Here is a 16641-nt window from a genome sequence, read left to right as displayed (position 1 = left end):
TGGCCTTGCGCCACTGATACAAGAAGCCCTCCTACTTGGTTTCCTCAGTCACCAGCTGGATTAGCTTGGAGGCCCTGGCGATCATGGAGTGGAACGATCCCACCTCATCCGGTGTGGACACCCTGTGTGGAGCATCCAAACATGGCGATTTTCCATCCGCTGTGACAATATCTTCGTCGTCATCCGTCGCCATGGCCATATCCGTTCCCATACCAGTGACTGTTGAGGGAGAAGGGACCTGACATGGCAGAAGGGGCTGAAATGGGGGCATCGGATGACGCTTCCTCTTATTCGCTGGAGGCTGATCGTGGACCTGGGAGACCACAGGTACTGAAGCCGGAGGCATCCTCATCTGGGTCTCTCACACCAAGGTGTGTGGAGTCAACAGAATATCAAAGGAGATGTCCCTCGGCTGAAAAGGCATAACAGGACAACTAGGCCCTGCGCTGGCATTGTCCTCCTCTTCAACATCCTCGTGGACCGTATGTAAGGACTCCTCATCATCGTCTGTGGACGAGAGCTCTATGGCGACTGCCTGGGAGGGCTGATTCGGGGCCTCCTCACCCCTTTTATTCCCACTGAAGTTCTTGAACCAGGGCCTTAGCCGGTTTCACCCCTTTTGGTGTGCCTACAGACTTTGCCAAAGTCACTGCGGCAGTGTCGCGCTTTGGGGTTATTGACACTTTCTGGCCCGTGGGAGCTACCCTCGCCGGATCAGCACCCTTAGCTTTCGTGGCAGTAGCAGTCGTCGACGGAGTTGCAGATGAGCTCTTAGCCTGTGCCAGTTGAGCCTGCTTGGGCTGTTCGGCCTTCTTCTCATCTGTCCGCGGCTTCTCTCATTTCTCACAGTGTGTAGCCGGGGTAGATGACTTCTTCTTCAAAGAGGAGCTTGACTGTCGGCTGGCAATGGAGGCTGAAGGTGATGCTGATCGCGCCCTATCCACTTTGGTACCCGCTTCCACGTCGAACCCGGTGGGCTCGGACTTGCGGCTCTTTGCCTTATCTTGGGCCCCACTGATGAGGCACCCTCAAAGGACTTAGAAGACCTCCTCGTACCGGCTGGTCCTGGGTGAGGCATGACCCTGCTTGGAGCACGGGTCAGAGGCCTTGACATTGAGCCATGCCGCCAGCCTACTATGCCTGTCCTTCGTTGTTTTCTTGGAGAAACTGAGGCAAATCTCGCACTGTACCTCCTGGTGGTCCGGGTGCAGGCAGTAGAGGCATTGCAGGTGCCTGGCTTCGACACGCACATTCCGTAACCTGAATCTTCCTGAAGGCCTGAAGAGACCTTTTTTCCTCCTTCTCCGTCATGGTTTGAGGGTGCGAAGTAGGCCCAACGCCCTTGTAGAATCTTCAATGATCTTTGCCCTTGAGGGGCGTGGAACTTCACTGACAACGAGTCCCTGCTGTTGGAAGATGAAGAAAAGAGCACACAGGCTTCTCTGAAACAAAAATAGAACTGTACCCGTCAAAACATTAAAACATATGTGCAAATAGCTCATAGAACAAACTCGAAGACTCCCAACACTGAAACGTGTAGTACAAATCTGAAGATGGCTGTCAGAGGAAGGGCTTGGGGAGAAGACTGTAATTGGATAGGGGCAGTATGACCCAGAGGACAGTGATTGGTTTAGAGGAGAAATGCCGTTTTTAAGTGAAAGTGAACTGTTTTTTTTCTTTTACAGAGGATTCCCAGCCTTATGACAGACCCCACGCTGGAGAAGCCTAGTATCCAGTTCTTCTGGAATTTTCTTTGGATTTTCAAATTCAACATCCCTGGAGGCAGGACATTCTCAAGGATCTGGTGGGGAAAGCTCAGCCCATAATCCAGGAAGCGTTGTTATGTTTCAGGGGCATGTTGACTTCAGTCCTTATCAGGGATTCTTGAGCGCCTTTTACTTTGCAAAGCCACAAGGCATCCTGGTCAGCATGGGTTTGCAGCTGTTTGGAGAGTCATTGCAATCCTATTTTGGCCCCCCTAGTCCAGATTTTTAATTGTGTCGCCTCTAGCAGAGAACGGCAAAGCATTCTACATGACTGGAGTTTATAGGTCTGCTATTACTGCCAGGTGTCTCCAGGAAGGGTAACACTTTTGGTATCTCTTGAAGGGCATCTAATTCCTCATGTCCCTGGGATATATACTTCTCTAATAGTTTGTAACACAGGTTTGCGGATCATTCAGGGCTGGAACTTTCCTCCACGCTAACCATGTTGCTGTGTCTGGTCTCCTGCACATTATCGAATGCTAGGGCAATGGGTTTTACTTGCACAGTCTACACCGCTGGTGGAGTGGGTTTTACAGAATCGAGGAAAACCAAGATAGCCATCAGATCTATCTTGCCTTTTTGTGCTAATACCCATAATATGGGTGGGTCCCTGTCTCAAGCAGTACAAGTTTGTCACAGGTGTTACACCCTCCATATTACCTATGTACATCTTCCTTCCTTCATGTTGTACCTGCGTATCTTATAAGATGATTATAGCCTTTATGGCACAAACCACAATTGTCACCTCCTATGGCACAGGTCTGCAACATTTGGCTCTCCAGATGTTTGGACTACAAATCACATCAGTTCTAGCCAGTATAGTCAATGGGGACAGATTGGGGGAGTCGCAATCCAAAACATCTGGAGAGTCGCAAGTTGCAGATGCCTGTTCTGTGGTATTCCCTAGTGTAAAGCTGAAGGAGGTTCCATCATGAGCGTCCACCATTCTATTCTAGAATATAGAGGAGCAAAGAGGACGGTTGCCAGGAAGGATTGTTCTTGTCTCACCTGGGTATTTCTATAGTTACTTAATTAATTAATAAATCAACTTACACTTACTGCATGTGCATAGCTTTTTTCATGTTTCGGAAAACTTTTTTGACTGGTGACAAATCCCACGTTAGCTAGGCAGTGGGTTACTCAATAGGTTGAGAGTGATGTGCCAGTGTTCTGTACCCCCCATTCCTCCAGAAGGCACCCTTGGTATATCACTTAGAAGCAAAATCAGCAAACTGGTCAGGTGGTTCAGTCTTTAACAAGTTCTATTATAAGCCAGTTGAGGAAGTGGTATTATTGGTGGCGAGCAAACTTTGAGCAAAAGCAATACTTTCCTATGTGTCTTGCCATAGATAGATGAGGAGTATCCGACCAGTCTGAATATTACGGATGTGTGACTGTTTCTGTGATGTGTTATCACTCGCATTGATCTTGATCCCAACAACCATGATAATGCTCAAGTGTTTTTTGCAGGTGCTGGTGTATACCATTCTGAGCAGTGTTTTGCTAGAGTTTTGTCCTTTTTTGGGTTCTTACCATTTCTGGTTTAGAGAAAATTTTGGTTCGATTCGGCAGACTGTCTTGGGCTAAGTCCTGAGGTTTGGATTCCTTGGTTGGGTGGTTTGTTTATCGATGTAAAAAGAGGAGACCAGGCAGCGAAGTGAGGCCATAGGAGCCTGGGACACTTGATTGGACAACGAGAATGTTACAAAGTTTCTGTTTTTACAAATGTATATGCAATTACAGAAGAAGCAAGGGTTTGCTGGGAAAAGTAGTTTATGATTGAACATTTGATTACTACTGAGTGTTTTCAATAAAGAAAGCGAAGTAGAATACTTGATTCTGTGTCTTAATACAATTACTATTCCCTACACAGCATGGAGAATCCACATTATAATATAGTTTATAATACTGGAGTGTTGGGTTTCAATGGGTATTTGTTATACCCAACAGGACATAACGAAGCAGATTACATTTAACCTGTTTACAAATCTCATTGAAGACATCGTCTAACAGAGTGACTGAGTGCTCGTTTTAAGCAAATGCCATTAAAACATCATTTCAAATGGAAATTTTGTGGCAAGTATACAAATATCAAGCCTGTTCCAGACACACTTCTATCCCACTTATACATGCATCTATTTTGACACATCAGACTGAGCCGTCACTTACTCCCAGGGAAGGTGTTTCCCCATGTGGCCTGGGAAGGGGAGAAGCGTGGCTATCTGCGGGAGGACCACATGGGTTGAGACCAACCTCAGGAGAGCGAAGACTGAAAGATGGAGCATCTTCTTTGCCGAAGCGGTTTGGGAAGCAGATGGGTTTCGACATGCAGTAGAGAAGAAGAACTGGCAGGAAGATGTTGGCAGGAGCAACTCGACAGCGGGTGGACCGCTGTCACAATACATGGACCGACATGAATGCCAGAACGGCGAGAAGACTGGATAGTGCAGAAGATGCTGACGCGAAGAGAAGGAAAACCGCTTCAGCGAACGCCGCCTGCACAAGACGCCAAGCAACCAGAAACTATCTAGAATAAAACTAGATAGAATTTAGAAGATTCACCATGCGTCACACTTAGATAGAATTATGGAGATTAGTCATTTGTCACAACAGACAGGACTTTGTAGACTAGCCACATAGAAAAATTTAGCGAGTAGCCGAAGCACTAACCACCCTGCTTCTACTTCCTCAAACACTCCACCCAAACATTATACACACCCACTGGGCTAGCCAACATATACCCTAGCATACACCCAAAACAAACCAGCAACACATACTTCCAACAAACAAGCCCGAACACTGGACCTTATCTGCACGGATGCAACAAGCCAGTGCGCACAACCCTAAATACGAGCAATCTACACATAAAACACACAGACACACCCTAACACAACATAAAGCAACACTGAAAACATCCCAGGCTTTGGACCTTATCCGTACGGATACAAAAAGCCATTCTACACAACCTACCATCTGCAAGCCAACACACACAGATGCCAGTTTCTCCTGGTTCTGGACCTATCCTATCATTCTCCCTCACTAATCAGCCCTATCCTCTTTCTTACAGAGCCACGTGAGTGCCTGGAGACTGCCCTTGGGTGGTATCGGTGCGCGGTATGAAACAACATAACACAAGCGCATAGAGATTGAGAAGTGAGGGATCCATTCAGAGAACGTGAAACAAGGGAGCTGGAACATTTAAGCAAGCAATAATTGGATTGCAAGCAAGAAATTGAGAAACCAGGCAATCCTGAGCAGAAGTAGTGAACAAGAACAAGCATGGACAACAGCTAACAGGAAAGGGACAATAACCCAATATTGGCGGATGGGAAACCTCTATGAAGTTTGGCAAAGTCCTGGCAGGAGAGTATACCCGGCACATTGAAAGCGGGTCTGGGACTCACACCCTCATCTACAAACATACACATTTGAGAAGACCTAGCATGAGAGTACACCAGGCTTGGGAAGAGAATATAAGGCTACAAAGTATAATACAAGTAAACTTGTGAAATACATGGCAGAAGAGTATACCAGGTACATCGTTTTGAGAACTATAAACTAAGATGCTTGAATAAAACCTAGCAGGAGATATATCAGGTTTGTTGTTTTGGAGAATTGTGAACTGAGCTGCTTAAATAAAACCTTCCAGAAGAGTATACCAGGTAGACTATTTTGAAAAACATTAAAACTGTACATGTTTGAATCCTTCTGTCAAGAGAGGAGAAGCAATCTCTTGACCCTGTGAAGTCTGCAAACAAGAGAGAGGAAGTTCTGTTCTTTGATAGAGAAGGAGCAGTCCCTTGGGGTTGTGAGCCATTTAAACTGATTCATGGAAACGTGTGGTTGTTAAGAGAGGAGAAGCTATATCTTGACGCTGCAAGCACTGCGTACAAGAGGAAAAGATATTTCTTCATTTTTTGGCAACATTGTAAAAACAGACGAAGGAAGTGAAGACCTGTTGATATCTTGAAACTGTGTGTTATAAAAGAACTGTGGGATTCTACGGGAAGGGAACCCCTTTCATATCCTTTTGGAACATCAGTCGTTTTTTTCCTTTTTGCACCATTTTAGAACTTTAAGTTGAACGTGCAAAGTATAGTTGCAAGGAGGCACCAAAAAAATATTTACCCTTTCATTTTATGATTAGTTTAGAATGTGAGGGTCAGCTTATGTTTTGGACAGGACTTTTTACTTTTGGACATCCTTACTTGGACACTAGTTATTTTGGTTGAGGCTGGGAAACACCTCATAGGTATAGGGAAATGTAGGATTTCCTCCAACCCCTTTTCTCAAATAAAGGTTTATAGCAATCAAAATATGTCTGTGTCCAACTCTTAATCATGACCCTTCACACTATCCTAATCCATTCTATTCGGAGGAAAAAGGACAAATCCTTAGACTAGAATCATACACAGTCAGAAAATCCAAACAAACTGAGCTTTTCACAAAGGGCTAACTCTCTGCTTTCTAGAATTCAAGCACATACAATATGACATTCACAGATACAGCAGGTATCAGAACACACTGAAAAGCCTCCATAACCTAACCACACCAATTACCAATTTAAAGCACTAGAAAAAGAGGTCCTTGTTGACAATTGACACAACCGCCACTTTTTTCTCACATTACCTGAATAATTGATGTGCTTTTTAACTCACCTTATATTTGATGGTGCAGTATTTAAGGCTGGTGGATACAAAGCTGTAGTTTTCCCCTGAAGATGGCATCCAGCCCCATCTCTAGCGAGAAGGCAATATATCCTCTGCACAACCACTCTGACATGAACACTCCTCCAGCCTGCTGCTCCCTGTGTTTCCACCACATCAAGCAATGAGTCGCTCACTGTGTGAGATGGAAGCAGGTGTTTTCCTAGAGTTTCATGTGTAACCGTGGTCTTTGGAGCTGCCACATTTAAACATGTAACCTGGAGAGTAAGACATAACATTAATACAAATCTGAAGAAAATGCAATTTTGCTCTACATAAATGGTGTGCAAGCTCAGCCACATTCTATAAAAAGGAAATTATAAGTCAATTTAATGTCATCTTAAGGCGTGACATTGAGTGGCTTCATTTTTAAATGAATTTGCTTTTATTTGAGGAGTCTGCCTCTCTGACGGATGCTCTTCACCACTTCTGTTTGTGTGTCTGCTCAACTTTCTAGTGGAGCAACATCATTGAGGCTGACAAAATGTGATGCAGAACCTACTACTCATTCTTTCTGTTTTCATATTTATAATGTTCACGAATCTCACCCTTTTCTCTCACTTTGTGCGACTAAACTGCTATTTCCTCCCTAATTTGTTCTTGTCTGGCATACTGTTCTCCCTGCCTATCAATTGGCCCCTCTCTACACTTTCTACAATTCTTCTATTCATATTCATGTTTCCCTTTTTCCCTGTGATTCCAATGTGATTCAATGCTGTGGTTGCTTCCATTTCCTGGCTTCCCTTTGATACTCATATTCTGTTCCCTTTTCTTTGAATTGGTTTTAAAGCACATTCATAATTTGGTCTCCCTCCTTCTTCTCTTTTTTCTGTCTATAGACCATCATGTTCTCTCTGATCCCAATCTCACATCCTTCTGGCAGTTTCTAAACCTCTTTGTGCACAGTCTCGCTTTTGCTCCTTCCTGCTTCTGGCTCCTAAGCATTGGAATCAGTTGTATCTTCCTATTTTAATTCTGTTTCTTCTTATTCTACTTTCAGTTTGCATCTAAGCAATACTTCCTTCCTCTGCAATTATATTTTAACATTATTGCCACTTGTCTCATTTTTCATACTGTTCATTATGTGCAGTGTTTTGGTGAAAGTGATGCATAATTCAATCAAATAAGATACAAATCTGGGAAAATATTGCTCCCAATATACCACTTTCTCCAAGATTTCCTCACAAAAATTACCATTGTATTATCTGTAGCCACATTTGAGAATTTGAAAGTGGAGGAATGTAATTTTTATTATAAACCCATATTAACAATTGTGAGGCACAAGATATTTCAGACGGATAAACCAATATAACGTTAAAAAACATACAATTTAACTCATTTCTCCTAGAGATCAAGCGGGCCCTTCTCCGCTATATATGGGCCGGTAAATCACACATGATTGCTTATGACACTCTCACAAGACCCAAGGATGAGGGTGGAGTTAATTTCCCAGATCTAAACACTTATTATAAGGCGTCACAATTGCGCGTCCTTGTTGATCATTTGACGACTGGCCCAAAGAAACAATGGGTAACACTGGATAACACACTCTTCTCACCGGTCACATTGGACGAGTGGCTATGGGTCCCCAAGACATCTATTCCGAGAAGGGTTTTAAAACATCCAGTGTTGGGAGTGCTGTGGTCTATTTGGAAGGAAGGGGGTTACCTAAGATGGCTCACAACGTGGCCCTCACCCTTGAGCTGCATCTGGGCTCTGCCACTTTGGGAAGGGATCAACGAACCACTAGCCTTCTAGCAATGGTACGAGGTGGGTCTTTGTAGGGCCGGACAGCTTTGGGTGAATGGGGCGTTTATATCTCTAGGTGACCTGAAGGACGCCCTGGGCCTCCCTAACCTCTCCCCCTTTCGATACCTACATTTTAAGGGTGCCCTTAACGAGAGCAGATAGGGTGACACACTTAGGCGGGACCTCACCGATTTTGAGAAATTCCTCATAACACACAAAAGGTACCAAGGGAGTGATATCGTGGCTTTATAGCTTTTTGTTGTTCTCTACCCCACGGGACCCCCCATCTCCCAAGTACAATGGGGGAAGGATTTAGGCACCCCCATAACGGAAAAAAGATGGACCAAGATTTGTAGGCAGGCACACCGTTCCACAACTGCACCCCAATACCGCCACCAGGCCCTGAAGTTGATACACAGATGGGACTACCCCCACAGAGGATAGCCAGAATGAGAAAAGGTTACGACCCCCACTGCTGGAAATGCCACATTGAAAAGGGGATTATGTCCATATGTGGTGGAAGTGCCAGGTGGCACAGACCTACTGGAGTGAGGTCCTGTCATGGATAAGAGGAGTAGACGGAATGGTGAGAACTCTGTCCCCCTGGCTGGTGTTTTTCGGCATTGAGGTTGAGGGGGGCCCCCAAGGTGAAACACGACCACATGTTGCAGGTCATGCTAGTCGCGGCTAGATGCTGCTGGGCCCAATAATGGAAATCACCCCGACCTCCTGGGGAGGGGGAGTGGGTAGCGAAAACACGGGCAATCTATGATATGGAGTATCTAACCCACCTGATCGATGAACCCAAATCTAACATCGAGGCCCTATGGTTGCCATTTTTTGATAAATATGGGAAAATAGCCTGAGGCATGAGTAATCAGCTCAGACGATTCTCTTGATGGGAACAATACTATCGGGGCAACCCCCTTGGAGTGGGAAGAGATCGATTGTTACAGGAAATGTGACTTTTATATGTTGGACCTTGTTTTTTGAGCACTGTCTTTCTTTCGGAAGCAACCCTATGCTCGCATTGCATCTTCAGATGATGTGCTGGACCCTGTTGTTGTTATCGACCATTAAAACCATGGCATGGGATGGGGGGGGCGGTCTGAGAGGTGGGGTGGGGGGGTGAAGTTGTGACCTCACTTTGATATATATCAATGTTTGCATTATTTTTTGAATTATGTCATAATTGTAAAACTCCAATAAAACCAAATTTTCAACAAAAAAAAAAAATACAATTTGAAAAAAGTTACAGGGTTTCAGAACATCTCAGTCCATCCTTTCACCTACCTCATCAACAAGCAAAGAAAAACACTAAAACTTCAAGGAAAAGGTAAAAACAATGATCCAACAGGGTCGTAGCCATCTGCTGTGCCTCTGAAACTGAGAATTAATAATGACGTATAATCATACTGTAAATATCTCTCTTCATATCAAAAATGATACTACCCCATGACTTTCCATCAAACACTTCAAATAGAAGAAAGGGAAATGCATCTAAAAACAAAAGGTTGGTGAAATACATTTTCTAAATAATACATTGACCTATCCTCCCCTCCCTCAACTCTTGTAGACTATTGTGAAACACAATCCTTTCCTTCCCTGTTATCCTCATTTACTGAGGATGCAAGTATGAAAGGACATAACATACACCAGTTTTATATCATTATTGTAATAAGACAAGGAGAGTATTCTACATGTCACCCCTTACCATTCTGAACGCCACTCTAACATTGAGCTGGGGAAGAGAAAACTAAAAGCAATACAACCTTCCTATCATAAGTACCCCTCAAGAATTGAGACACGGTATCCCACCTTTTCTGACATTGGCCTACCCAAGCCCCGCTCAGCCTTCATGGGATGTATTAAGGCACACAGTCTTCATTTTCCAAAATACCAATCAAGTACTGTGAAGAAGAGGGAGTCAGGAGAAATACAGACTTCCTATGTGAAACACCACTATGGTACTGGGACGAAGACGATGCAAAAAGAGACACACCAGCATACTCAATGGAGATGTCCCAATAACATGGTCAGGCAATTGGAACTAAGGTTGACCACCTGCAACCCATTAACCAGTCACATATTTATAAAAAAGGAGGGAGAAAGCTGCAACAGCAGTAGCAGTCCTGGGTGTGACAGAAGCAGACGTGGTCGTGAAACCAGAAGAGAAGCTGAAAGAAGGCAGGACTCTGAGGGGAGCCATTGTGTGCAGTGCTGCAGCCTGGAAAGTGCCCACTCCCTGGGGAGTAGGAAGGCTGTTGGTCCTGGCAGGTGTGGCTTAGGAGCTGGAGCTCCTTGGGACATAGGCAGGGCAGAGGAAGGAGACCAGCAAAGGCGCACTCTTCCACCCACCACAAGGAGTGCTCGCCCTCCTGGGGCACTCTGTTAGAGTTGGAGTGCCTGCGGGGTAGAGGAAGAACCCCTAGAGGCATTTTGCAAACTTTGTGGCAAGCACCATAGAAAAGAAAGCCTTCAAAGGGGAGCCAGTGAGTCAGATCCAGTTTAAAAGTATACATTGTATCGGAGTGGTCGCATTCCTTTTTTTTTTTTTTTCCAAAGTATTTTATTGGTTTTATGATAAAAGTGAGATAATACAAACTTATGGATTAAAGTAAACAAAAGGAAAAACAACTTAAACAACAGTAGTCTTCGTGTGATGTAACATGTGAGGTTCGAGATGGTGGTTCAGTCCAGGGTATGACTTCTCAGGGAGTGGAGGGGAACAGTTTCAGGGGACATCTGCATAGTGTTGATAGGAACCTGTTACTACAAGACACTACAAGTGTTCAGGGGGGCTTATGGTCCGCGTCGAAGTGCATGTCCATCAGAAGAGCCCTCCAGGCGACCAGGGTGCCGCTTGTGGCGTCCCCACTGGATGTAGTTCCTTCCTGCCAGGCTCTGGTTTCTGCAGCTGTCCATCTCGCCATTTCGTTTAACCAACGTTCGTGCTTGGGGCCTGCGGGTGTCTTCCAGGCCATCACTATGGTCCTTTTAACAAGTATACATGAAATGTCCATTAGCTTCACAAGGTGTTTGAATTTGCTTGGTCTGGGGTATGTACCCAGTAGGCATTCTCCGGGTGACCATTCATATCTCTCCATTCCGGCGTCTCCACAGGACTGTTTGGCTTTTGACCAGAGTGTCATCGCTTTAGTGCAGGTCTAGAACATGTGAATCATGTCTGCCCTGTCGTTCCTTCACCATGGGCACACCGGTGGGACCTTCGCGTTGAACGAGGCAACTCTGTGGGGAGTCATGTAGGTTCGGTAAAGGACATTCAGCTGTATTTGGCCAAATCTGGAGTTTCTTGACACTTTCTTGGGGAATATTAATGCTCTTTCCCATTCTTTATCAGTGAGTGGGGCTACGAGGTCCCCTTCCCATTTTGCCCTCAGCGCCGCTCCCTTAGGGTTAGGTTTATCGATGAGCTTGTTGTACAACCTGGAGACCGGTCTCCAACCATCGGAGAGGTCATACATTTCCTGTAGTAGAGGGTCAGAGGTAGGTTCCTCTGGCCAGGAGTGCCACTGCTTCTTGGCAGTTTGTTTGAGCCTATGGTACCAGAGGAACTGGCCTTTGGGTAGTCCTTCGATATCTTGTATCGATTCAAAGTCCCTGAACACTCCATCTTCAAACACGTCTCCCCATGTATATATTGCAGCTTCCTCCCACCTTCTTGCTATGGTAAGGTCTGCCTCCGTTTTGCACACATCTGCCATCATGGGATGGTCTGGAGAGTACGGGTGTTGCACCTTCCTAATGTAGCAAGTCCTGGCCCATATCTGTCTGCCAAGCCCCACAACCAAAGGGGTTTCCGGGGAGCGGCAAAGGGGGTTCCATAGGGTTTCCTTGGGAATTAAGTTGGTGTGAGGTTGCTTCAGTAGCCCCAGTTCAGCTGAAGGTTCGTCTGACAGCCACCTCGTGATGTGACTGAGCTGGGAAGGGACGTTTTGAAAATCTCCATGTGAAACGCACACTTTAAAATATGATATGGCATTTATGATATGATATGGCATTTATAACGCGCCTATACACAAGTGTTTCAAGGCGCGACGAGGCAAGGGAGGGGGAACAAGGGAAAACAGACAGCGATCCTACTAGGCCAGGTGTCATTCAGATCGCACAAGTGCATGGGAAGGGGGAAAGGGAAAAGTGCGAGGGGTAAAGGAGAGGGGAAAGTGCAGTACATGGGATCGTAGAATAAATAATAAAAACGGCCAGCAGGTGGCAAGTGTAAGGTAAATGCAGAGATAGGTGCTGGTAGGAGGACTGCAGGGATACAGAAAAACAGTCCCCAAGTGCAGGGGTTGCCAGGGAGGCAGTGCAGGTGGGCAACTGGCGGGGCCAGGGCCCGGGATGGAAAGGGTGGCCAGGTAACCAGTGCAGTTACTGTCAAGAATTCAGCAGCGGAGTGGGGGAGAAAAAGCAGAAGCAAAGAGGAAGGTCTTGAGGTGCTTCCAGAACCAGAGATGGTTCTCCTTAAGTTTCAGGGAGGCAGGAAGGCTGTTCCAGAGGGAGGCCCCTGCCGAGGAGAGAGATTTACCACCAACTCGTTGCTTGGAGAAGCGACTGACCCTGAGGGAGTTAGAGGCGGATGAGCGAAGCGCTCGAGAGGGAAGATATTTAGGAAGAGAGAGTTGAAGGTATTGCGGCCCCAGGCCCCAGAAGGCCTTGTGGACAATGCAGAGGGTTTTGAACGTAATCCTCGCAGCCACAGGGAGCCAGAGCAGAGATTTCAGTCCTGGAGAGATACGATCCCTGGGCTTGAGGCCAAGGACAAATCTCGCAGTTCTGTAAAAAGCCTCTGTGTCAAGAAAGAAGACCTTTAGAAAAGGGGGAGCAGGGCGCTGTTGCGCACAGTGAGGAATGGCTGCCTGATTCGGGAGCTCCTGCTCCACATGAATATCCTGCGCTGATACATCCTTTTAAGGGCCGCCTGCAAAGCCGAAAGTGATTCAGCTGATAGCCCAGACGCCGGGGCTCATATTGTGGAAATCCTGTTGGGCTGGGACCTGTGGCAACCGAGATACAGCAGTGACAGGACCGGCCGAGGTGCGGGTTTGGGCACGATCCGAAGGACAGTTCCACAGGAAACCACCCAGGGGATGCGAAAATGACAAAGGGCCGCTGAGGGGCAGAGTCTATCAATAGGACTCGCGCCACGGCCAGCAACATCCTCCCTCGAGGGGAACACCGAGCTGTGAAGGGTGGTGGACGCTGTGGCGACCGGTGGACCCTGTGAGAGACACAGACCCAGCTTTCAGGAGACGGACGGCGCCTGCGACCCCCTCTGAGGCCCCCGCCCGCACAGGACCCCCGCGGCAGGGGTACTACGCGACATCAGGTGCGTGTCCGCCAGAGTTGTAGACGGGCCGGGAATGAGACGTGGCCCGTGGAATCACTCGCGGGTTGCCTGCGAGCTGTGGGACAGAAACGAGGCCTCGCCTAGCACAGTGCTAGGCCTCACTGGGCGGAGAGCCGGAGCTGCTGCGGCTGGCACATGTGTGGGGGTCCCGTACCGAACGCTAGCCACACGTGTGGAATCCTGAATCGAGGAGGCTCCAACGTTCCGGCGGGTGCTGGGAGAGGCACAGCTTAATGGGCTACGAGGCACAAGCTGTGACAACCTTGGTACACGAAACACTGATATCTCTGTAGAGCTGATCCGCCATTAACTAGAGGACTACAGTGCTCTGACACTTCGCTGAAAACATCAAAGCCCATACTGACATGGACCTTCTGACTCGGTTATACTCCACTAATGGGATACGACCCTCTCACGGCGGGTGCACCTGGGTGGCTGGCCAAGTTGGACTGCTCGGAGAGGTGGAGTGTGGTTCTGGCCTTCTCGCTGTTTGATCGTGCGCTGGAACCCTGGAAGGCAACTGGATGAGACCCTGGGGTGTTGCTCGGCCCTGACCACATAAACTGCCCTCTGGGCGCCCGCGAGGTGCCGGTGCCATCTCCAGCGGCCCCCATGTGTGACACCCGGCAGGCTGATGGCAGACTTGCGCATTTGCTGAGCTACAACCTCTAAACAAGGTAACGTGAACTGAACATTGCTGTGTTCATTTACGTGGGAGGGCACAGTCCATTGTGAAGACACGGTCTAACAGCCTATACACACGAGGGTGTGGTAACGCAAGACCCAATCTTAGAACCCCTTTTATACCTGCCCAGAGACTGCATAAAGGGATTGGGTGTTACGCTCACCTGGTATCCACAGGGACGCCACCCAGCCGGGTTACTCGCTGGTATGCTTCTCAGTTTTGCCCAAATGTGGTCTGCGGGGAAGGTTCTGCCTGAAAATACAGGAGGACTGTGTTCAATACTGGCCGACCGGGGTAAGTATCCTCCCTCCACCCCCGTATGATTTCAGCCCCTCAGGGGCCCTCTCCTCACCTTGTGGTAGAGTTAGGCGTGCTCTCCGTCCTGCCTTCTTTGCAGGGACACGTTGTCTTTCGTGGGCGGTCCAGTTACTTCACTGACGCCGGCCCGTTTGATATCGTTCAGGTAGGTCTTATTGCTGTTCTTTAGTATTGTTGCTATCCTGCATGCCTCTCTTTGCCTAATAATGTCTCTTTTTCTCCCTTAGGTATGCTGAGCTTCAGCGCAGCGAACTGGCTTGGTTGAGACCCGCTGTTAAATGATGGCGCTTTAAGAGCGCTATGATGCGGTAAGTAAGCGCTATGCGCAGCGCTGCGATGGCTTGCCTTTGCTAACCTGTTTTGTCTTTTTTCCTTGCAGGTCGCGGTGTTCTTCAGCGCGTGTGGAATTTCTGGAGTGGTGCCAGCTGAGAGGCGACCAGCCAGGTAAGCCTTTTGAGCAGTTCGTAATTTACAATGTCTTTTCTGCTTTCTTAATGTTGCCTCTATCTTCCTCGTTCAGGTCGTGCAGTCCAGGAGGCGTGCAGATCCAAGGAAAGCTGTTCTCAGGAGTTGCAAGTAACTAAAGATGAAGACTGCAGGTAAGATGCTGCTGCTAATGATGTTCCTTTTGTCTCCATGCAGGTTCTGCCTCTCCGAGGTTCGGGGGTATTGCTGGACACGGTGAGCGTCACGTTGCAAGCTGCAAAGTAACGCGAAGCGTGTTGTCTTGCTCGGGTGTGGTTTAAATAGCCCCAACAAAATAGTCCAGGTAAAGTAGTCCCTAGGCTACCACACCCAAAACACTAGACCGCATAGCTTGGTTCGAAGGAACCAAGCTATGTGGATGCCTCCATGTTGGATGACAACACAATAAAGTAGTTCCCAAGCACATTGTTTTTCATGATGTATGAGCCTGGCACCATAGGCGCCAGGACTGGCCCCAAGAGGGGTTTGGAAGAGGATGCCAGGCTCTAGAGGCCCGAGTCCTAACTCCACCTGGCCAATGGGTTTGCCAGAGGGGGTTTTGGGCGAGGGTCGTGACACTGGGCTACAGTTTGCTGTGGGTTCCCGGCTCAATTCATACAGCATTTAAAGCAATAACATTGCACAGCGCTGGGGCACCATGGTGGAACCACACAAAACAGGCAAGGCAGCAAAAACCCCTGGCAACAAAAATAAAAAGGGCCAATGGGCACTTACACCAGCAGACAGAGCCAAACTACTACTGCGGAAATACACACAGAATCCATCGAGGCTGGAGAGACTGAGGTGGGGGGCCCAGTAGACAGACTAACAACTTTGGTAGAAAATGGTTTCCTCGTAGTTAATGTAAAGCTGGATGAGATGGTGGCCACAATAGGCTCCTTGAGGGCCAGAATAGACAAAGAAAGCACACGAGTCACTGAAACGGAAAACAGAATAAGCACAAATGAAGCTACCATTGCACATCACAGCCGTGACATCACCCTGATTAAACAAACAATGACCAAACTGCAAAATAAATGCGAAGACCTCGAATCGAGATCGAGAAGGAACAATATTTAAGTGGTGGGCATAGCAGAATCCTTTGGGAAAGGGCAAATGGAAAAGCAACTCGAAGCACTGCTCAAGTCCTTGTTTGGGCCGAACGCATTCTCTGAACAATTCCTGGTTGAAAGGGTGCACCGCACACTGGCCCCAGTACCCAAACTGGGCGCACCACCACGCACGATAATTGCTCGGCTCCTCAATTATAGGGACAGAGACACAATCCTGCGGTTGGCGAGAGAGGCTGGGACGCTGCAATATGAGGAAAACCGGATTCATATTTACCCAGACTTCTCCTCTGGGGTCCAGGCTAGCAGAAGATCCTATGAAACTGTCAAGAAGCTCCTGAAAGCACACCAAATCTCATACACATTGATGTTCCCAGCCAAGATGAGAATACAACACGCTGGCAGGGCGCACTTTTTTGAATCTCCTTCTGAAGCCATGTGTTATATAGAAACTTCCATACCCCTCCCTCACAGAGGGGAAGGACCGGCAAAGAACAACAGACCCGGTCCA

The 16641-nt window shown here is 47.4% G+C and overlaps 1 protein-coding gene across 2 annotated transcripts in view; it reads right to left on the bottom strand.

The window, feature by feature from the left end:
• Positions 1-16641, bottom strand: part of SPIDR (scaffold protein involved in DNA repair) — a 3076965-nt gene that overhangs the window by 1020494 nt on the left and 2039830 nt on the right. For both annotated transcript variants that reach the window (XM_069621022.1, XM_069621023.1), the window contains one exon: positions 6425-6690. In XM_069621022.1, coding sequence (XP_069477123.1) covers positions 6425-6690 — 266 coding nt within the window. The remainder of the gene's footprint in view (positions 1-6424; positions 6691-16641) is intronic.

The sequence above is a fragment of the Ambystoma mexicanum genome, chromosome 5q, assembly GCF_040938575.1.
Source record: "Ambystoma mexicanum isolate Mex_15411 chromosome 5q, UKY_AmexF1_1, whole genome shotgun sequence".
NCBI classification, from domain to species: Eukaryota; Metazoa; Chordata; class Amphibia; order Caudata; family Ambystomatidae; genus Ambystoma; species Ambystoma mexicanum.
Note: the sequence above shows the minus strand (reverse complement) of the source record. Positions and strands in the feature narration are given on the sequence as shown.